The following is a 22,581-nucleotide window of genomic DNA, read 5'->3' on the forward strand; positions in this document are numbered from 1 at the left end:
CCTGATTGTAATCACCTCTATCAAATCTCCTCAGCCTTCTCTGCTCCAAGGAGAACAACCCCAGTTTCTCTAATCTATCCACATAACTGTAATCCCTCATTATTGGAACCATTCTATACGCTTCTGTACTCCCTCCAAAGCCTTCATGCCTCTATTTATAAAGGCCTGGGTTCCCATATGCTTTCAGAACTACGGGGTTAAAATTGCCCTGCGCCCCAATTGAGGGCAGTAACCTGCTCAGGCGGTACTTCCTGCATCCGGTGCGGCGGTCCTGCACCAGCCGCTGAATTGGGCTTACCGCAATCTCGCGCGCTCCACTGCCTGCATGATTGGGTACATGCCCCCCCCTTCGCTTAAAGAGGCTTAAAGGGGGGGCCTTTGATGGCCTCCACTGGACCATCAGGGCAGCATGGTACCGGGGCGGAGTGCCGGGCTGCACGATGGCAGCCCACAACACGCTAGGGAGCACTTCTTCAAGCCGACCCGAGAGTTGGCAAAACTTTAAAGATGGCGGCGCAGGATGCTGGCAACCTCCCCTTTAACTTGTGCCCCACAAGTGGGGCGGAACAGGTGGGCACGTGGCGCTAAGGGGTCGCCGCGCACAGCAATGACATCACACAGCGGCCCGGGGCGTTACCCGTGGGGCGCGGTTCTGCTCCAGGCCTGCTCCGCCATTTAATAAGATTATGGCTGATCTTATACATCAACTCCACTTCCCCGCCTTATCCCCATATCCCGCGATTCCATTAGTGCCCAAAAATCTATTGATCTCAGTCTTGAATATAATCGACGACTGAGCATCATCAGCCCTCTGGAATAGAGAATTCTAAAAATTCACAACCCCAAGTAAAGAAATTTCTCCTCATCTCAGTTCTAAATGGTTGACCCCTTATCCTGAGGTTGTGACCCCTAGTTTTACACTCTCCAGCCAGGGGAAACAGCCTCTCAGCATCTACCCTGTCAAGCTCGCGAAGAATTGTATATATTTCAATGAGATCACTTATTGTTATTCTAAACTCCAGAGAACATAGGCACATTCTACTCAATCACTCCTCAGAGGACAGCCCTCTCATCCCAGAAATCAATCTAGTGAATCTTTATTGCACCCCCTCTTAGGCTATTTCTCAAGTAAGACCAAAACGGTATATAGTACTCCAGGTGTGTTCACACCAAAGCCTATATAATTCCAGCAAGACTTTCTTACTCTTATACTCCAACGCCCTTGCAATAAAGGCTAACATAACGAGTTCTGACAAAAGGCCATTGACCTGAAACATTAACTCTATTTCTCTCTCCACAGCTGCTGCCTGACCTGCTGAGTATTTCCAGCATTTTCTGCTTTTATTTCAGATTTCCAGCATCCACAGTATTTTGCTTTTGTGATAACATTTTCCTTCTTAATTGCTTGCCGTACCTGCATGTTAACTTTCTGTCATTTTTGTACCAGAATACCCAAATCCCTCTGCATACCAACATTTAGTAGTCCCTCACCATTTAAAAAATATTCTGCTTTTATATTCTTCCTACGAAAGTGGGTAATTTCACATTTCCCCACATTATACTCCAAGTGCTACCTTCTTGCCCAATCACTTAACCGGTCTATATTCCTTTGGAGCTTACTTCTTCACCTAGCTTTGCATCGTCAGCAAACCTGGATATATTACATTTATGTTATTGTAACTTGACAGAAAGGTCAGCAAACAGGATAACAGACAAGTGATGGGGAATCTTAAAATATGAGATGCGTAAAGTATAAAATAGATAAATTTCTATCGTGCAAAAAGGGAGTGCATGAAAAGGAGTTCCATGGACAAATATAGAGATTAAAACTAAACAATTTAAGAGAGTTCAGACAGTTCAGTGCTAAAATTAGAGCTAATAATACTAAAGAAAATCATGAGGAATAGAGAAAGTGTAATGGAAAAATGAAAGAGAGAATGCAAATGTGTTAGAGGATGATATGGATCAATTGTTGGAGCGAACTACAGAAAATAAATTGATCCTAAAAAAAAAATAGCAGACCTCAAAGTAGCTAAGTCACCTGGCCCTGATGGCATGTATGCTAGGCTGATAAAGAGATGGCAGAGGCTCTGACCACTATTTTTCAATCCTTAAATACGCAAGTTGTGCCAGGAGACTGGTGAGTAACCAAATTTTGTGTAGATGGATTTTCAGACAGTGTTCAAAAATGTTGCCTTACAGAAGGCTTGTTACAAAAATCTAGGTGTACAATATAAGAGAAAATGTAGCAACATAGATAGAAAGTTGGTTGATGAACATGAAACTACCAGTAGAGTAATAGGTACTGCTTAGATTGGACAAGGGTGGGATGTGATATAATGATGGGTCAGTGCTTGGTCCACTTAGTTCTCAGAGTTGGGTTTATCAAAAAAGAGCAATATCAAAATTTGTTGATGACACTAAAGAAGGGGGTTGATGAAAAGCAAGGAGGACTATAAACAGTTTCAGGAGGACATAGTCAAGTTAGCAGAATGGGCTGACAAATAACAAATGCAATTTAATGCCAAGAAGTGTGAGGTGATTCATTTTGGCTGAAAAAGCAAGGAATGGATATACAAATGTTTTGTGAAAAGATATGTAGGTACAGAGTGACTTGGGCTGAAAATGTGTACTTCCTTGAAAGTGCAAGTGCAGGTAGATAAAACCATAAGAAAGAGAAGGCAGGATTTTGAGTTTTATAAACAGAAACAGAGAATATGAAATCAAAGAACAGATAGGGCACTGTTAGGAAACTGTGTGCAGTTCTCCACCTCCTGCCCTAATCCGCACCTGCTCCCTCCCCCCACTCCCCGCTGTGGCAGAATACAACCCTCCCCAACCAAGATTGTGAGTGAAAAATCTGTGCAACATATGTTAGCCACAACAAGTGATGCAGAGACTCTACCTGGAACTTGGCAAGTACCAGGCAGTCTGGAATACTTTCTTGGAAACCCACACACCTCCCACATAGATCCAGACTACCTCCCAAGGAAGTTAGAATGGAGCCGTAAGCTAGCAATCTTCCCCCAGTAGTTTACAAGGGACAATGAGCCAACCTCAAAAGAGCCATAGCAAGCAGAACACTTCACACCTATCGATCCAGGCAAAGCCTAGGGACTGTGGTCAAATTGTCTGAATTCACAAACAGAATGCTGCTCACAATGTGTGCAGAGCGAACCAACAACCTCAGTGTACCAATTATTCTCCCTAACAGACCATGTGATGGAACTGCACAGTGATGTCACAAAATACACATGTGTATTCTCGGTTAAGATTTTTTTGTTTAAAAGAAATCTTTTACCTCATATGTTAAATATCAGAAATACTGTTGTGCCAACAGCTTTACAAAAGAGCTGGATGAATATCAATTTAGGAACAAGATTGAAGGTTATAAGGATAAGTATAGACAAAGAGAAGCATATGCTGTGTGCAAAATAATGGGCTAGACTTTCCACTAGGTGGCTAAGGCCGAAAAAAATGGGCCTTGTTCCAGCAATGTGGGACGTCTCGGCCTTGTTGATCGCCGGGACAAGGCGATTTTCCACTTGGCCTTACCCCAGCAATGTCAAATGGGTGATGTGATTTTTCGGCAGTCTCGCGATCGCCCACCGAAAACGGAAGTTAAAAAAAAACTTCCCTAGCAACACTCTTCTGCGCATGTGTGAGATTTATTTTTAGGTTGACTTTCTTTGCCGAGTTTTGAGAGGTCAGGGGTCATCACACATGCTCAGAAGGCACAGGGAGGGTCAGAGAGAGAGAGAGAGAGTGGAGATAGAGTGAGCGAGGGAAGGTAGAGAGGCAGAGGAGATTTATTGGGCTTGTTTGAATTTGTTGCGATCAAAAATAGTTATTTTTACTTTAAAAAATTTATATTGTTATACTTATTATTGTGGAAGTGGCCGGAAAGTTACAAAATTAATTGTAAACTTTATTATAAAAATTATATATCAAAATGGAGAGCGAAAGCGAAAGGAAAAGGGCAAAACCCTTCAGCGACGAGGCCAAAGAGGCACTTGTCAATATTGTTCATGGCAGGTGGGACGACTTGACACGGGGTGGGCATGGGAAACCTCCACCCCGTGCCCACCGAAAAATCTGGCAGGAGATTGCCGATGTTGTCATATCTGCATCCCAAGAGATGCGGACACCTGACCAGTGCCAGAAAAGGTGGAACAGCTTGTTCACAGCGGCCAGAGTAAGTTGCATGTTATATTTTAAATGGTTTATGTAATATTTTAATGATGCATACAAATTTTAATTGGAAGCTTGAATTTTATTTCTTTATTGTATTAATTAATTACATTATGAATTAATTTATGCATCCTAACAGTAAGTTGAATTTTATATTTATGAAATATTGTTCATATGCAATGCAATGCAATTTTTTAATCGAACATTGCATCTCTGGCATTGAATTTAAGTCTGTCATTCTTAAATCTTTATTCCCAAGTCCATTAGCTTCTGCCATGCCATGTTCTCTTCTCATTTGCAGAAGAAGATATCTATCAACCGCTCGGAGCACAGGAGGACAGAGGACAGCTCTGCTCAGCTCCAGCCTCTGTCAGAAATTGAAGAGCTTGCGGTCGCGCTGGTGGGACATGACAGCCGTTCGGTCACGACCCATGGTGTGGCTGAACCCAGCCTTGAGTCTCGTGAGTAATGGGAACTGTGTAATGTATCAAACATTATTAAAGACATTTTAAAAATCTATCTTAGTTACGCATGTAATGTCCTGTAATTATAATGCAATCTGCAATATACTTGTGATGTACTCTTGATGTGCGAATAATGTCATGGCAGCCCTGGTGAACCCTTGTGCAAATGGTGTATTGAAATCTATTGTTATGTTATGGGTTATTGAAAACTATTGATATGTAATGTTTCCTATTAATGATCACCGTTAATGTCCTAATAAGTTGGTTAGAAATGTCATTTGTCTTTTTAAGATTAACCTGAGAAGGACGTCTCACTACAGCCATCCACTCCACATGTACCATCAGCAGCAACCACCTCGGAGAAGGAAGAGGAAGAAGATGAACAAATTAGTGTGGAGAAAGAGGAAGAGGAGGAGGAGGATGAGGAATCACCCATTGTTGTGGGAGGGAAGAACTTGCGGTCATCTCTATTGAGAGGGATGAGGCACCGGGACCAAGCGGTATGCAGGTGGCGACGCCAAGGCGCGACATTTTGCACACGCCAACCCCACAGAGGTCGGGTCAGTGAGGTGAGCAATCGTCTACCTCGGACGGGCAGATGGAGTGCTTGATATCCCTGTGTAAGGAGACGGTTGCGATCGGTCGTGGCCTTATCCAGGGGTTCGAGGGTTTCTCCACAAACTGGAGCCAGTTCTCCACAACCTGGAACCAGTTCAACACGAACTTCTCCAACTGGTCTTACGTGCAAACCAAGATAGCACGGGAGACGTTGGAGGCGATCTGAGAACAGCCCGCCACAACCAATGCCCTTCAGCATGTGTTGCTGGCTGGACACGGCGCTGTACCCCAAGGTGTCGTGTCGGCTCGGAGTGCGACCCCTAGCACTCAAGCGAGTACGGAGGACACAGTTCCTCCTGACTCAGAAGTGGAGCCTCAGGCTTCTGCATCCACTCCGTCACCTCCACCATGGCAGGAAGTCTTGCCGTCCCACTCTGAACACCGCGGTCGTGTTGGTCTGCGTAGACTAAAACGGGTGGGTGGAGTAAGAACACGGGGTGGGAAAGGACCTGGGGGGAAATGTGGCCGCAGGTGGGCAGGGTGGAGGGGGGGGTGGGTGTTTTCAATTACATTGTTAAATTGTTCTTTGTTCATGGTTGTTTGGGGTTGGGGAGGGGAAGGGTGGGTTGAGGTAGGGGGTGGGGAGGGTGTTGTTAACTCATTTTTTTTAATGAATTTGTTGTATTAATAAAAAAAATATTGAATTCAACAATTGTTGTGCCTTCTCTCTTAGTTATATTAGTTACATTAAGCATAACATTTTCATATAACATATTTACAGTGTTCATCATTATTTGTTCAGTCTTTTATTACAGCCGTACTTTACTTAAGCTAAGCATTAATGCAGATGCAAGGCCAATGTCGGCAAGGCAAAAATGAAACTCCACGCAAATGAAACTTTTGATTAACCGTAACTGTAAATGCAAATGTCAATATCCACAATGTAAGTTCATGGAAAGCGTTCATAAATGAGCTGCTGACGCAACAGTTTAGCAGCCACGTAACTGCCACTGGGTACTGGTCTTCGGGAGTGGGGTGGTAGTACCGGGGCTAGATCGCCAGGCTGATTGCGCTCCCCTAGGTCCTCACCAGCCTCTTCTTCTGCCTCTTCCTCCTCTGCCTCCTTGCTAGCTGGCTCTTCCGTCTCCCCTCATTCTGGAGGTGGACCTGCAGCCCGATCTGGCATTACTTGTCCTCTCTTTATAGCTAGGTTATGCAGCATGCAATACACCATAATAAACTCAGTGACCTGGTCTGGGTGGTAGTGTAGACTGCCACCAGAATGGTCCAGGCATCTGATCCAGAGCTGCTTTAGGACTCCAATTGTCTTTTCAACGATGTTGCGAGTCGCTATGTGTCTTTCATTGTAATGCTTCTCTGCTTCAGTGACGGGATTACGCAGCAGGGTCATCAGCCAACTGGCAAGTCCATATCCCTTATTCCCCAGCATCCAACCGTGACCTTCTGGCTGATTGACAAACAGGTCAGGGATAGCACTCTCACGTAGGATGTGCGCATCATGGATGCTGCCAGGAAATGTAGCATTTACTGTCATGATTATTTGGTTGTGGTCGACAATAAGCTGCACATTTAGGGAGTGGAACCCCTTTCTGTTCCGAAACACCTCCGCGTTCTTTAAGGGTGCTTTCAGGGCAATGTGTGTGCAGTCTGTTGCTCCTTGTACCTTGGGGAAGAGTGATATTCTGTAGAAACCCAAAGCCCTCTTGGTCTGTGCCTCCCTGGTCATTGGGAAGCTTATGAAGTCCATCCTGCGAGTGTAAAGGGCTTCAGTCACCTGTCGAATGCAGCAGTGTGTAGCGTGCTGAGAGATATGGCAGATGTCGCCAGCTGAAGCCTGAAAAGATCCCGATGCATAGGAGGCTAGGGCAGCAGTAACCTTCACCTCAACGGACAGTGCGGTTCTGATGGAAGGCTGCAGATCACCCTTGACGAGTTGGCAAATCTCATCGATGACCTCCTTGCCTCCTAAGTCAAGTGTTTTCAGACAAGTTGAGGTAAGATTGCTTTTCTAAGTACCTTCGTTGGCTGTACGCTCACCTCCTCTGACTTCGTCTCCGTCTACGCATTACTGTGCCACCTCTTCGATTGATCCTTTCAGTAACCAGCGTGTGAGCAGTTGCAATTAAAAGCAGGGAAAGCATAGGCCCCATCACTATCAATAATTACTTTCACTAAATTAAACTAATCTCTCTACTCTCTCTACACTGTATACCAGTCAGATTAATAGGCCCCAACAAGATCAGTAATTATTTTCACTATCTATTTCTTTTTCACAAAAAAATGCCTATACAATACCTACTATCAATATATATACCATAATATAATATTCTGAATTGATCTATTTATAAATAACTCGCTAAATAACTCACAACTATTTAGCTCCTTTTTTTCTGTTGCCTTCATCCTTCCTCCGATCTTCAAAATGGCGTCCGTAGTGCCCATTTCCTTCTGTTAAGCCCAGGAAAAGCAACTATTTCTCAGCGATCTTTTCGACCTTGAATCAGCCCAGCGAAGTGCAGGCTAGGTGCCGAAACTTGGGATGGGCCTTGTGTGGGCAATCAGTTCGGCGATCATTTCGGCGGAGTGAGACAAAACTTGGGGGCCTATTTTTCCAGCGATATTTTGGGCCTAGTTTCCATTTTTTCCTCAAAATGGGCGATAGAGGTCCATTTTGGGCGATAGATGGGCCTTAGATGGGCGATGTGAAGTGGAAAGTCTAGCCCAATGATTCCTGAGAAGCTGAGACCATGGAAATGCTGTTCTATTACTTGGGTATTCTGCAGTCTTGCTTCATTTACTTTTGAAGCAGGGAGAACATTTTCAGAGTATTTCCTCAGTAAATGAAATGGATTGGGCAGAATCCACGATAGAGAAGTTTTACAGTGTGGAAGGAACATGCTTGATGAAATGAGTGGCTTTTTTTGTTCTTATATGTAGCAACAATTATGACACGATGATTAAACAAATACAAATGCACATGTACTAAACATGTTAAAATGTAACTCTTTCCACCAACTATAGTGAAAAAACAAAAGAATTGTGGGCATCATAGGCATTGTAAATTTCATGCAAATGAATGACAGAGGGATTTGCACCCAGATTTCCTCTAACAGATTAGGGACAAACTGCCCCCATACAAACCTAGCGCTGGAGCTATCGCTTCCCGAGCTATTGTTCAGGCGACATTAATATTTTCATTTCTTTACCAATACTTCCTGACTTGGAGTGTTTCCAGGATTCTCTGCTTTCGTTTTCAACAAGAATTGATTTCTCGGAGGCATTGGGAGATCAGCGAGCGCATCTCTTGGGGCAGTGGAGGAAGAGAAAGCACACCTTTCAGAGGCAGTGGGGAAGCATTCATGGGGGCACGCGGCAAATTTCCCAATACTCAGTCCGCCCCGCCACTGAACGCAAATTTTTTTTAATATAAGAGTCATGGTGAGCAAAGCCACTCGGATAAAAGGGACTAAACCTTTATAAGGCAAATGCAATGACATTAGTAAACTCTGGGCAAACGTCATGTGATCAAACATCCTTTGATCAAACCTCTGGGAATAATATTGGCCGGAACTTTCAACTTTGGCAAGCGTGTAAAATGAGCAATATCAAATCACCGCCTGGTTTGAACCAAGCCCGATTTTTCCTTTCCATTAAAGTCATGGGCAGCTGATCTAATACCAGTCATTTTACCACCCCGCCCCCAACCACCCCCCCCCCCCCACCACCCGCTCACCAAAGTTCTGCTCATTGTTGAAAGTTCTGCCCATTGTATAACATATTTCAGCTGTAAACCATATTTTACTAATCTGAGGGGCATCATTAGTATACAAAAGCCTCTTTAATAGTTGGTTTTCAATTTTTTTGATCTCTCTGTATCAAGCATCTGACCCACAAAGTGGGCATGAGGCCCACTCCAAGGCCATTCTGCCAATACTGATTACAGTGTTTGAGAGTAACTGAGCTTCCATAACCTCCAAATTTTCTTTCCTCCCTGTAAGCAAGTAGGTTTGTGAGTGTATGGGTATGTGTGCTTGCCGTGTGCATGCCGGGTAGAGTTAACTTCGGCCTAGAAATCCAGGCCTCCCAGGTCTGTGCGAAGTTTCTACGGACCCGGGAAGACATCGGAAAAGCCGGTTTTCAGCGCACAATGCGCATGCGCTGAAAACCGGTTTTCCGATCTGTCAACCTGGAGCTTATTTTTAACTATAATTAGAAAAACTTTTTAAAAACTCAGAATTTTTTATTCTAAGATATTTATTAACTTTAATTTTAATTATGTGAGGTCTGATTTTTATTTTTTATTATATGTGTTTAGTGTATTTGAGTTTTTTTCCCATTAATAGCAATGAGAACTCGTAGATACGGAACTCTCATTGCTATTAATGGGAAAGCTGTGGAATACTGTACTTGATTGGCTGAGCAGTAACACGTGACTGCATCTTCTGTGTGGGAACCGAGAGGACGGGAGCACGCTTCGCAGCGCGGGAAGAGAAGGCCTCTCCAACGGAATCGCAAGCTCCTCCCGGACCACCAGGTACTTTGTAGAAATGTTTCAGGTCGGAGGCAATTGCCCGCGGGAAGCCTCCGACCGCAATTTCCGGACCTTCCTCTCTCTTACAGTGGCCAAAATTGTAAAATTTGCCATGACACAATTTATGCACACATTACAATATGCTCTCACTCCATGGTAGTCCAAGTCATGGTCAGTGTTCAGGCACAGGTTTATGACCAAATTTGCATCACTCTGAAGGCTTCCAATATACAATGAGGGGAATGTGACTGTGTAACTTCAGAGTTGAGTTCTGATGTGACTTGTGAGTGCAACATTGTGAACCCACAGGGGAAAGTCATCTCACATTGTTGGGTTTGACCTCACATGGAGTAAAGCTCTATTACAGTCTCAAGCTGGTTTCAAAAAGTGCTCAAGGGTCATAGGAACATAGGAACAGGAATAGGTCATTCAGCTTCTTGAGCCTGTTCCGTCATTCAATGAAATCATGGCTGGTCTGTATCTTAGCTCCATTTACATGCCTTGGTTCCATATCCCTCAATACCCTTACCTAACCAAATTCTATCAATCCCAAGTTTTAAAATCTTCAATTGACCTAACCTCAACTGCTTTTTGGGGAGAAAGTACCAGATTCCAGATGTCACTGAGCAACTGCAGAACATTCTTAGGGGGGAGGTGAACAGCCAGAGGTTGTGGTCCATATCAGTACCAATGACATAGAAAGAGGGATGAGGTCCTGCAGGCAGATTTTAGGGAGCTAAGAAAGAGATTAATAAGCAGGACTTCAATGCCAGCAATCTTTGGATTACTCCCCGTGACACTCACTGGTGAGTACAGAAATAAGAGGATAGTGCAGATGAATGTCTGACTGGAGAGATGGTTCAGGAGGGAGGGCTTTAGATTTCTGGGTCATTGGGATAGGTTCTGGGGGAGATGGAAACTGTACGTCGGATGGGTGGCAGCTCAACAGTGCCAGGACTAATATCCACGCAGAGCGGTTTGCTAGTGCTGTTGGAGAGATTTTAAACTAGCTTGGTAGGACAATGGAAATCTGAGCATAGATTCAGAAGTGAGAGCAGCAAAGCTGGAAATGGAAAGCAGAAAATTAGTAAGCATGTTTGGAAGGCAGAGGAAACAAAGGCTAGAAAATATACAAGGAATTGGCAGTGTTTAATGGTATTTACTTTAATGCAATGAGTCTAGTGAATAAGGCAGATGAGCTGAGGTCACAGCTAGACAAGGGGGTTGGAGTACAAGGGTAAGGAAGTCTTGCTACACTTGTACAGGGCTTTGGTGAGACCACACCTGGAATACTGTGCATCATTTTGGTCTCCTTATCTGAGGAAAGATATACTTGCCTTAGAGGCGGTGCAACAAAGGTTCACGAGATTGATTCCTGAGATAGGAAAGTTGTCCTATGAGGAGAGATTGAGTAGATTTGGCCTCTACTCTCAGGAGTTTAGAAGAATGAGAGGTGATCTTCATTGAAACATATAAGATTCAAAGTGAGATTGACAGGGTAGATGCTGAGAAGTTGTTTCCCCTGGCTGGTTAGTCTAGAACTAGGGGACACAGTCTCAGGATAAGGGATTGACCATTTAAGACTGAGATGAGGAGGAATTTCTTCACTCAGAGGGTTGTGAATCTTTAAATTCTCTATCCAAAAGGGCAGTGGATGCTGAATCACTGAGTATATTCAAGGCTGAGATAGATAGAATTTTGTACTTTAGGAGAATCAAGGAATATGGAGATTGGGCAGGAAAGTGCAGTTGGATCCAAAATTGGCTCAGTGGCAGGAAGCAAAGATCAATGAATGTTTTTGTGACTGAAGGTGGCTTCCAGTGGGGTGCGCATGGCTCAGTACTAGGTCCCTTGCTTTTTGTGGTATACATCAATGATTTAGAATTCAATGTAGGGGGCATGATTAATAAGTTTGCAGATGTTACAAAAATTTGGGGTGTGGTTGAGAGTGAGGAAGAAAGCTGTAGACTGCAGGAAGATATCAATGGACGGGTCAGGTGGGCAGAAAAGTAGAAATGGAATTCAATCCAGAGAAGTTTGAGGTAATGCATTTGAGGAGGGCAAACGAGGCAAGGGTAACACACAATAAATGGTAGGATACCAAGTAACAGAGGGACCTTGGAGTGCATGTCCACAGACCCCTGAAGGTAGAAGGACAGGCCTATAAGATGGTTAAGAAGGCATACAGGATACTTTCCTTTACTAGCCGAGGCACAGAATACAAGAGCAGTGAGGTTACGTTTGAATGGTATAAAACACCAATTACATAAAAACATAGAAAATAGGTGCAGGAGTAGGCCATTCAGCCCTCCGAGCCTGCACCATTCAATAGATCATGGCTGAGCATTCACCTCAGTACCCCTTTCTTGCTTTCTCTCCATACCTCTTAATCCCCTTAGCCGTAAGGGCCATATCTAACTCCCTCTTGAATATATCCAATGAACTGGCATCAACAACTCTCTGCGGTAGGGAATTCCACAGGTTAACAACTCTCTAAGTGAAGAAGTTTCTCCTCATCTCAGTCCTAAGTGGCTTACCCCTTATCCTTAGACTGTGTCCCCTGGTTCTGGACTTCCCCAACATCGGGAACATTCTTCCCGCATCTAACCTGTCCAGTCCTGTCAGAATTTTATATGCTTCTATGAGATCCCCTCTCATCCTTCTAAACTCCAGTGAATACGGGCCCAGTTGATCCAGTCTCTCCTCATATGTCAGTCCTGCCATCCCGAGAATCAGTCTGGTGAACCTTCGCTGCACTCCCTCAATAGCAAGAACGTCCTTCCTCAGATTAGGAGACCAAAACTGAACACAATATTCCAGGTGAGGCCTCACTAAGGCCCTGTACAACTGCAGTAAGACCTCCCTGCTCCTATACTCAAATCCCCTCGCTATGAAGGCCAACATACCATTTGCCGCCTTCACCGCCTGCTGCACCTGCATGCCAACTTTCAATGACTAATGAACCATGACACCCAAGTCTCGCTGCACCTCCCCTTTTCCTAATCTGTCACCATTCAGATAATATTCTGCCTTCGTGTTTTTGCCACCAAAGTGGATAACCTCACATTTATCCACATTATATTGCATCTGCCATGCATTTGCCCACTCACCTAACCTGTCCAAGTCACCCTGCAGCCTCTTAGCGTCCTCCTCACAGCTCACACCGCCACCCAGCTTAGTGTCATCTACAAACTTGGCCACAGCTGGAGTACTGGGTACAGTTCTGTTCACCACACTACAGAAAAGATGTGATTGTGCTAGAGAGAGTACAGAGGAGATTAACGAGGATGTTGCCTGGACTGGAGAATTTTAGCTATAAGGAAAGATTGATAGGCTGGGTTTGTTTTCTTTGGAACAGAGGAGGCTGAGGGGAAACTTGATTGAGTTGTATAAAATTATGAGGAGCCTAGATAGAGTGGATAGGAAGGACCTATTTCCCTTAGCAGAGAGATCAATTACCAGGGGGCATAGATTTCAAGTAATTGGTACAAGGATTAAAGAGTTGAAGAGAAATGTTTTCACCCAGAATGTGGTGGTGGTCTGGAACTCACTGCCTGATAGAGTTGTAAAGGCAGAAACGCTCATCTCATTTAAAAAGTACTTGGCTGTGCGCTTGATGTGCCGCAACCTACAGGGCTTCGGACCAAATTGGAAAATGGGATTAGGTTGGATAGCTCTTTTTCAGCCGGCACAGACACAATGGGCCAAATGGCCTCCTTCTGTGTCGTAAATGTCTATGATTCCTACTCGCCTTTGTGTGAAGGTGCTTCCTGACCTTACCACTGAATGGTCTAGCTCTAGTTTTATGGTTATACCCCTTGTTCTGGATTTGCCCACCAGAGGATATAATTTATCTCTATCTACCCTGTCAAATCCTTTAATGATCTTAAACACCTCAATTAGATCACCCTTTAATCTTCTATATTCAAGAGAATACAAGCCTACTTTATGCAACCAGTCCTCATAATTGAACTCTTTTCGTCCCAGTATAATTCTAGTGAATCTGCGCAGCATTCCCTCCAAGGCCAATATTTCTTTACTGAGATGCGGTGCCCAGAACTTGTTGTCGTGTCCAAAGCCATTTCAGAGGGTAGTTAACATAGTCACATATAGGCCAGACCAGGTAAGGACGGCAGATTTCCTTCCCTAAAGGAAGGTCTATTCACCTTTGTTTGCTAAGTGCTATTGCTTCTCATCTATAGTGTTGGTGCTTATCTGCTACAGGCTAGTAAACAATCACACCACAAGTACTATGAATTCCACGTAGTGCGAGGACTTGCAGGAAGGAGGGAGGAAGGAGGACAGTAGGAGTATGTTTGAGTTTGTGTGTATGTATTGGCACTTGCAGCGGAGCCTGGTATCCAGTCGTCTTGGATCACCTTGCCACTGGATCAAGACCTTGCTCCGTCAAGCCTGTGTGGTGGCTGGTGTGCAACGGCCACCCCACGTTAAAAGAATTCATGCACAGGCATCTTCCACCATTTAAAATGAGTTCATCAGTCACTTGAGTACCCACTTTTAGTGTGGAAGCAAGTCATCCTCGACCTCGAGGGACTGCCCATGATGATGAGATTCACTGGATTTCCTGAGCATTTTATAAACTCAAGCAAAAATGTTTCAACTCTCATGCTCAAAATGATTGTTTTGAAATTCCTACCTTTTTTAAAATCTTTCTGCATCAAGCACCGAGTCCTAATTCACACAGTGGATAAGGGACTCACTATAAAGCGACTCTACCAATGCCAGTTTTAAAGTAAATCACCAGGTGCATGAAAGTAAATGTGCAGAATTGTCTGCTGCCCCCAACAGAGCAAGGCAGTTTAAAGCCGGCTGCAAACTGACGCCATAATTACCAGCCTCAAATTAGCTTAATATTCCCTAGAAATTCTGAATGCACTGACCACAGTTATCTATGTCAGCCTTGACTCAGTGGTAGTGCTCTTGCTTCTGAATCAGATTGTTGTGGGTTCAAGCACCATTTCAGAGGCCTCAGCACATTGGTTGGCACTTGAGTGCAGTACTGACAGAGGTGCCCTCTTTTGTATGATACATTGAACTGAGGCCCTGTTTTCCCTTTCAGGTTGGCATAAATAATTCCATGGCATAATGTGAACAGGAGAGTTCTTCTGGTGTCCTGGTTAACATTTATCCAAACCAACACCACTAAAAAAGATTATAACATAAGAACATAAGAAATAGGAACAGAAGTAGGCCATATGGCCCCTCGAGCCTGCTCCGCCATTCAATAAGATCATGGTTGATCTGATCGTGGACTCAGCTCCACTTTCCCGCCCGTTCCCCATAACCCCTTATCGCCTTATCGTTTAAGAAACTGTTTATTTCTGTCTTAAATTTATTCAATGTCCCAGCTTCCACAGATTTACAACCCTTTGAGAGCAGAAATTTCTCCTCATCTCTGTTTTAAATTGACGGCCCCATATTTTAAGATCATGCCCTCTAGTTCTAGTCTCCCCCATCAGTGGAAACATCCTCTCTGCTTCCACCTGGTCAAGCCCCCTCATAGGCCCCAAGTTTCCACATGATTTGCTCCTGATTTTTAGGAGCAACTGGTGTAGAACGGAGTATCTTAGAAATTGGAATTCTCGTCATTTCGTTTGCTCCAGTTCTAGTCAGTTAGAACAGTTTCACTTTGGAACAGAATTTTTTTTTCCAAAGGGGGCGTGTCCGGCCACTTGCGCCTGTTTTCAAAGTTTCGTCAGTGAAAACTTACTCCAAACTAACTTAGAATGGAGTAAGTGAAGGTTTTTGTACGCTCGAAAAAACCTTGTCTACACTTTAGAAAATCAGGCGTAGGTTACAAATCAGGCGTCAGGAATGGTGGGGGGGAGGGGTTTAAAGGGAAGTTTACAAACATTAAACACTTCAGTTTTACAAATAAAGAGCCATCATCAATAATAAATGATAAATACATCAATAAATCAACCAATAAATCAATCAAAAAAAATTAATAAGAAATAATTGTTTTTTTTTAAATCAATAAATAAAACATTTTCTACTTACCGACTGCAGCACCGGGAGCCCTCCGACAGCGTGCTGGGATGCCCCCTCACAGTGTGTCTCTGTCAGTGTCTCTATCTCTCTGTCTGTCTGTGTGTGTTTCTCATCCTCTGTCTGTCAGTGTCTGTGTTTCTGACAGCGAGGGGAGGGGGAGGAGGGGGGTAGAGGGAGAAAGGGGGGGAGCAGAGGGAAGGAAGGGGAGAAGGGGGAGGGATGGGGGAGAAGGGGGAGGAATGGGGGAGAAGGGGGAGGGGGGAGGGATGGGGAGAAGGGGGAGGGGGGGAGAAGGGGATAAAGGTGAGAAGGGGGAGAAAGGAGATGGGGGAAAGGAGATGGGGGAAAGGAGATGGGGGAAAGGAGATGGGCGGGGAAAGGAGATGGGGGGAAAGGAGATATGGGGGGGAAAGGAGATAGGGGGGGAAAGGAGATAGAGGGGGAAGGAGATGGGGGGGAGGAAGGAGATGGGGGGGAGGAAGGAGATGGGGGGGAAGGAGGAGATGGGGGGGAAGGAGATGGGGGGGGAAGGAGATGGGGTGGGGAAGGAGATGGGGGTGGGGAAGGAGATTGGTGGGGAGAAGGAGATTGGGAGGGGGGGGAAGGAGATTGGGGAGGCGGGGAAGGAGAAGGGCCCGAGACTTCGGGCAGGGCCCGTCCCTAGCACCAGATTTACAGGTAGGTGGCGTTGGGTCGGGTCGGGGGGAGCGCGGGTCGGGGGGGTGGTGGGAGGGAGGGAGGGAGGTCAGTTCGATTCGGGTCGGGGGGAGGGAGGGAGAGGGAGGTCAGGTCGGGGGGAGGGAGGTCAGGTCGGATCCAGTCCGGGGGAGGGGGGGGGGGGGAAGCGGGAGTCGGGTCGGTGTCGGGTCCGGTCCGGTCCGGAGGCGGGGGAGGGGGGGGGGAAGCGGGAGGAGTCAGGTCGGTGTCGGGTCCGGTCCGGAGGTGGGAAGCGGGAGTCGAGTCGGGTCGGGAGGAAGCAGGAGCTGGGCGTGGGAGGAGCCTTATGCACGCAGCCCCAGTGAGGCCATTCGGCCAGGGCTAGAGGCTGCTTGCTTCGGCCCCTCCCACACAGTTTTGGGCGCCTGGGGCTACCGCGCATGCGCGCCCACTGTAGCGCGCATGTGCAGAGGTCCCGGCACTGTTTTCAGCGCAGGGATCTAGCTCCGCCCCCTACAGCTCGTGCTGCGCTGCGCCGAGGGCCAGAGGACCTGCAGGGAGGTGGAGAATCTGGAGGGTTTTTTTCGGCGCACTTTGTGGCGCGAAAAACGGGCGTCCAGGTCGGGAGTGCGCTGTTCTAGGCGCGGCTCGAAACTTGGGCCCATAATCTTATACTTTTCGATAAGATCACCTCAATTCCAATGTAGAGGCCTAACCTACTCAACCTTTCCTCATAAGTCAACCCCCTCACCCCCGGAATGAACCTAGTGAACTTTCTCTGAACTGCCTCCAAAGCAAGTATGTCCTCTCGTAAATATGGAAATCAAAACTGCATGCAGTATTCCAGGTGTGGCATCACCAATACCTTATATAGCTGTAGCAAGACTTCCCTGCTTTTATACTCCATCCCCTTTGCAATAAAGGCCAAGATTCCATTGACCTTCCTGATCAATTGCTGTACCTGCATACTATGCTTTTGTGTTTCATGCACAAGTACCCCCAGGTCCCGCTGCACTGCGATACTTTGCAATCTTTCTCCATTTAAGTAATAACTTGCCCTTTGATTTTTTTTCTGCCAAAGTGCATTTAGCCTGTCTATGTCCTTTTGCAGATTTTTTGTGTCCTCCTCACACATTGCTTTTCCTCCAATCTTTGTATCGTCAGCAAACTTGGCTACAATACACTCAGCCCCTTCTTCCAAGTCGTTAATATAGATTGTAAATAGTTGGGGCCCAGCACTGATCCCTGCGGCACCCCATTAGTTACTGGTTGCCAACCAGAGAATGAATCATTTATCCCGGCTCTCTGTTCTCTATTAGTTAGCCAATCCTCTATCCATGCTAATATATTACCCACAACCCCCTGAACTTTTATCTTGTAGAAACATAGAAAATAGGTGCAGGAGTAGGCCATTAGGCCCTTTGAGCCTGCACCACCATTCAATAAGATCATGGTTGATCATCCTTCAGTACCCCGTTCCTACTCTCTCCATACCACTTGATCCCTTTAGCCGCAAGGGCCATATCTAACTCCGTCTTGAATATATCCAATGAACTGGCATCAACAACTCTCTGCGGTAGGGAATTCCACAGGTTAACAACTCTCTGAGTGAAGAAGTTCTCCTCATCTCAGTCCTAAATGGCTTACCCCTTATCCTTAGACTGTGTCCCCTGGTTCTGGACTTCCCCAACATCGGGAACATTCTTCCTGCATCTAACCTGTCCAGTCCAGTCAGAATTTTATATGTTTCCATGAGATCCCCTCTCATCCTTCTAAACTCCAGTGAATACAGGCCCAGTCGATCCAGTCTCTCCTCATATGTCAGTCCTGCCATCCCGGCAATCAGTGTGGTGAACCTTCGCTGCACTCCCTCAATAGCACGAACATCCTTCCTCAGATTAGGAGACCAAAACTAACACAATATTCCAGGTGGGGCCTCACCAAGGCCCTGTACAACTGCAGTAAGACTTCCCTGCTCCTATACTCAAATCCCCTTGCTATGAAGGCCAACATACCATTTTCCTTCTTCACCGCCTGCTGTATCTGCATGCCAACCTTCAATGACTGATGAACCATGACACCCAGGTCTCGCTACATCTCCCCTTTTCCTAATCTGCCGCCATTCAGATAATATTCTGCCTTCGTGTTTTTGCCCCCAAAGTGGATAGCCTCACATTTATCCACATTATACTGCATCTGCCATATATTTGCCCCTCGCCTAACCTGTCCAAATCAACCTGCAGCCTCTTAACGTCCTCCTCACAGCTCACACCACCACCCAGTTTAGTGTCATCTGCAAACTTGGAGATATTACACTCAATTCCATCATCTAAATCATTAATATATATTGTAAAGAGCTGGGGTCCCAGCACTGAGCCCTGCAGCACTCCACTAGTCACTGTCTGCCATTCTGAAAAGGACCCGTTAATCCCGACTCTCTGCTTCCTGTCTGCCAACCAGTTCTCTATTCACGTCAGTACATTACCCCCAATACCATGTGCTTTGATTTTGCACGCCAATCTCTTGTGTGGGACCTTGTCAAAAGCCTTTTGAAAGTCCAAATATACCACATTTACTGGTTCTCCCTTGTCCACTCTACTAGTTACATCCTCAAAAAATTCCAGAAGATTTGTCAAGCATGATTTCCCTTTCATAAATCCATGCTGACTTGGACTGATCCTGTCACTGCCTTCCAAATGTGCTGCTATTTCATCCTTAATGATTGATTCCAACATTTTCCCCACTATGATGTCAGGCTAACCCTCTACTGATGTGTAGTAACCTTTTATGTGGCACCTTGTCAAATGCCTTCTGGAAGTCCAAATACACATCCATTGGTTCCCTTTTATCCACGCTGTTCGTTACATCTTCAAAGAACTCCAGCAAATTTGTCAAACATGACTTCCCCTTCATAAATCCATGCTGACTCTGCCTGACCGAATTTTGCTTTTCCATTATGAGTTTTCTTTTAATAAAAAGAAAGTTTATCATAATATACAATATTTACTTATTAATATTTCCTGATTCCTGTTTAGACACATAGAAACATAGAAAATAGGTGCAGGATTTGGCGATTTGGCCCTTCGAGCCTGCACCACCATTCAATATGATCATGGCTGATCATGCACTTCAGTACCCCATTCCTGCTTTCTCTCCATACCCCTTGATCCCTTTAAACGTAAGGGCCACATCTAACTCCCTTTTGACTATATCTAACGAACTGGCCTCAACAACTTTCTGTGTTAGAGAATTCCACATGCTCACAATTCTCTGAGTGAAGAAGTTTCTCCTCATCTCGGTCCTAAATGGCTTACCCCTTATCCTTAGACTGTGACCCCTGGTTCTGGACTTCCCCAACATCGGGAACATTCTTCCAGCATCTAACCTGTCCAATCCCATCAGAATTTTATATGTTTCTATGAGTTCCCCTCTCATTCTTCTAAATTACATTGAATATAAGCCTAGTCGATCCAGCCTTTCTTCATATGTTAAAGAAAGACTTGCATTTATATAAGCGCCTTTCAGGACCACCAGACCTCAAAGCACTTTACAGCCAATGAAATACTTTTTTTTTGTAGTGTATCCACTATTGTAATGTGGGAAACACGGCTGCCAATAACCACTGCGTCTCAGCATCATTTCAAACCATCATGTTTTGTTCAAATGCGTGTCTTTCAAGAACAATACAGATTAATAAATAGGGCTATGTTATTTGAGGACTCATTAAATAAATAACAAGCTTATGCTTTGATTTATACTTTTAAATTTCATTGATAGGATGAAGTTGAAATATTTTCTTCTACATTTGAATATTCTACTAATTATTGAAATGGTTACACAGTAATATGTGCAAAGGAAATGTATCGTGCTGTAGCTTATAAAACCAATATCCTTGTAAATTAAATACTAAAATCCTTGTAATTTACATGCTTTTATAGATATTTACTGTAACTATAATTTGTCATCTGCCCTGATATCTCATTCTGTAGCTCAGTCAAAAATGTCAAGACTGTTTTCATTGATATCACTCTTGTTAAGTTTCTTGTGTCATTTTACAATGATAAATGTGCTATATAAGTGTGAGTTGTTGTAATTTTGACCTTAAGCTATCAGGCATCCACTGTGCTGTTTCATTTCAAATGGCATTCGATCCCTGCTCATTATGGCTGTTTGCTTTTGCTCATCAGCTTATTCTGACAGAATACAAGCCATTGTTCAAGGATGGAGCAAAATAAGAAAAATGACACATGTATGTGCAGGACAAAATAACAGAAAGCCAGGAACAGCACTAATATTTAAGATTATAAACCTACATGGCAGTATGTGTACTTTGCTACAGAATGGCAGAGCATGGGTTAGTACTACATTTCCCCCTATTCGTATTTCTTGAGTAATACCATCAAGGGTAGGCATAAAGTGACTACCAGGGTGGAAAACCTGCTCAGGAGAGTTGCCATCCTCACACTAGTTCAAGACTTTCGGGGACTGTCATTGGCATGCCGAGGAACAGGCTGACCAATGTCCTCTCAGCCAGAGAATGTTACAGAGGTGCTGGGAGACCTCAAGAGCATGGAATCCAAGAATCACAAAACAACCAAGAAAGTGAAAAAGTGACCTGTTGATAAGTTTCTATCAATGCAGCTCTATAATTGACCACTGAGAAAATCTCCCCCTCTCAGATTACACCTGGCTTCCACTCTGCACCTCCACCCAATGGTTGACCTGCAATCTGATCCAGTAGGGTAACTTCAGTGTGAACCTGCATCCCGTCCTGCTTGAGTACCAATGCTATGTCCTACCTTACTACCATTGTACATTTAATTGTATTTATGTTACTAGACATCTATACCACTCCAAAGGTTAAAGTAGTACTACATAAAAGTGTACTGAAAAAGCATGAACTTCCACACAATCATTTCAGCAACTTTTGAACATTCATGTGGCTCTGTGTAGAACATTTTTTTCATTTATTGAATGGTAACAACTGCAATTCATTAACACACTGCAAAGAGTTGCAAGTACAAAGAAGAAACAACAAAACAGAACTCTTGCAGCAGTCCTCTCGGTACTACAAGACAAAAGTCCTTGTTAAAAAGAAAGAACTTTCACTTATATAGTGGCTTTCCCAAAATGTTTTACACCCAATGAAGTAGTTTTAAAGTGTAGTCGCTTTTATAATGTACAAAACATGGCAGCTAATTTTGCGCACAACATGCTCCCACAAACAACAATGTGATAATGATCAGATAGTCTGTTTTAGAGATGTTAGTTGAGGGATAAATGTTGGCTAGGAGACCGGGGAGAACTCCCCTGCTCTTGTTCAAAATAGTACCATAGGATCTTTTACATCCACCTGATAGGGCAGACGGGGCTTCGATTTAACATCTCATCCAAAAGACTATCCTGCACTGAAGTGTGACTTGAATCCACAACCTTCTGACTCAGTGCTATCAGAGTCCCAGTTGACACCATGATGATGAAGAAACTCTTAACTAGTCATTCTTTATTGTATTTTGAGGATCAGCTGGCTCTAAAGATGTATGGCCAGAACATACTAAATGTTGTTTTATCAACAAAGTTTTCTCTAGCTACATCAATTGTATTAAAACATGTTATGATTCTGTACTACAAAGTAATCAAAAACTGTAAAAATCACTGCCATATAGAGTTATCTACACAGGACCGAGTTATCTGTTTCAGTATTTCTGTGCATTCTTCAGTATTGTGGTTTTATATATTATTTGTATGCACTGTTTAATCCTACATCTTTTCATGAAAGAGAAAAGGATTATATCTTTGTATATTCTCCTGAAATATTAAGTAAATTACCTGGAACTCCGCAGTTTGACATGTTGGTTTGATGCCTTTGCCGAATGGAAGAACGTTTGTAAACAACATGAGGGTGGCCTTCGCCATAGGTAAAGTTACTGGTATGGTCCTCAGATATATTCTGCAATGGCTCAATGAAATACTGATCTTCTTCTGTTACAATCACCCCATGCTTGAGAAAACAAAACAGATCAGCATTACTGCATGGAAGAACTTTAGAATTCGTTTAGGAATTAGGCTCAAAAAGCCCATCCCTAAAGTACAGTACAGATATATCTGGATTGTGCATAATGAATGTTCAAAATTCTTTAAACTGAT

At 44.3% G+C, this 22,581-nt stretch overlaps 1 protein-coding gene across 1 annotated transcript in view; it reads right to left on the bottom strand.

The window, feature by feature from the left end:
- adamts6 (ADAM metallopeptidase with thrombospondin type 1 motif, 6) overlaps positions 1 to 22,581 on the bottom strand; it is a 400,523-nt gene that overhangs the window by 375,672 nt on the left and 2,270 nt on the right. The window contains exon 3 of the mRNA XM_070869378.1: positions 22,264 to 22,435. Coding sequence (XP_070725479.1) covers positions 22,264 to 22,435 — 172 coding nt within the window. The remainder of the gene's footprint in view (positions 1 to 22,263; positions 22,436 to 22,581) is intronic.

This window comes from Pristiophorus japonicus, chromosome 2 (assembly GCF_044704955.1).
Source record: "Pristiophorus japonicus isolate sPriJap1 chromosome 2, sPriJap1.hap1, whole genome shotgun sequence".
NCBI classification, from domain to species: Eukaryota; Metazoa; Chordata; class Chondrichthyes; family Pristiophoridae; genus Pristiophorus; species Pristiophorus japonicus.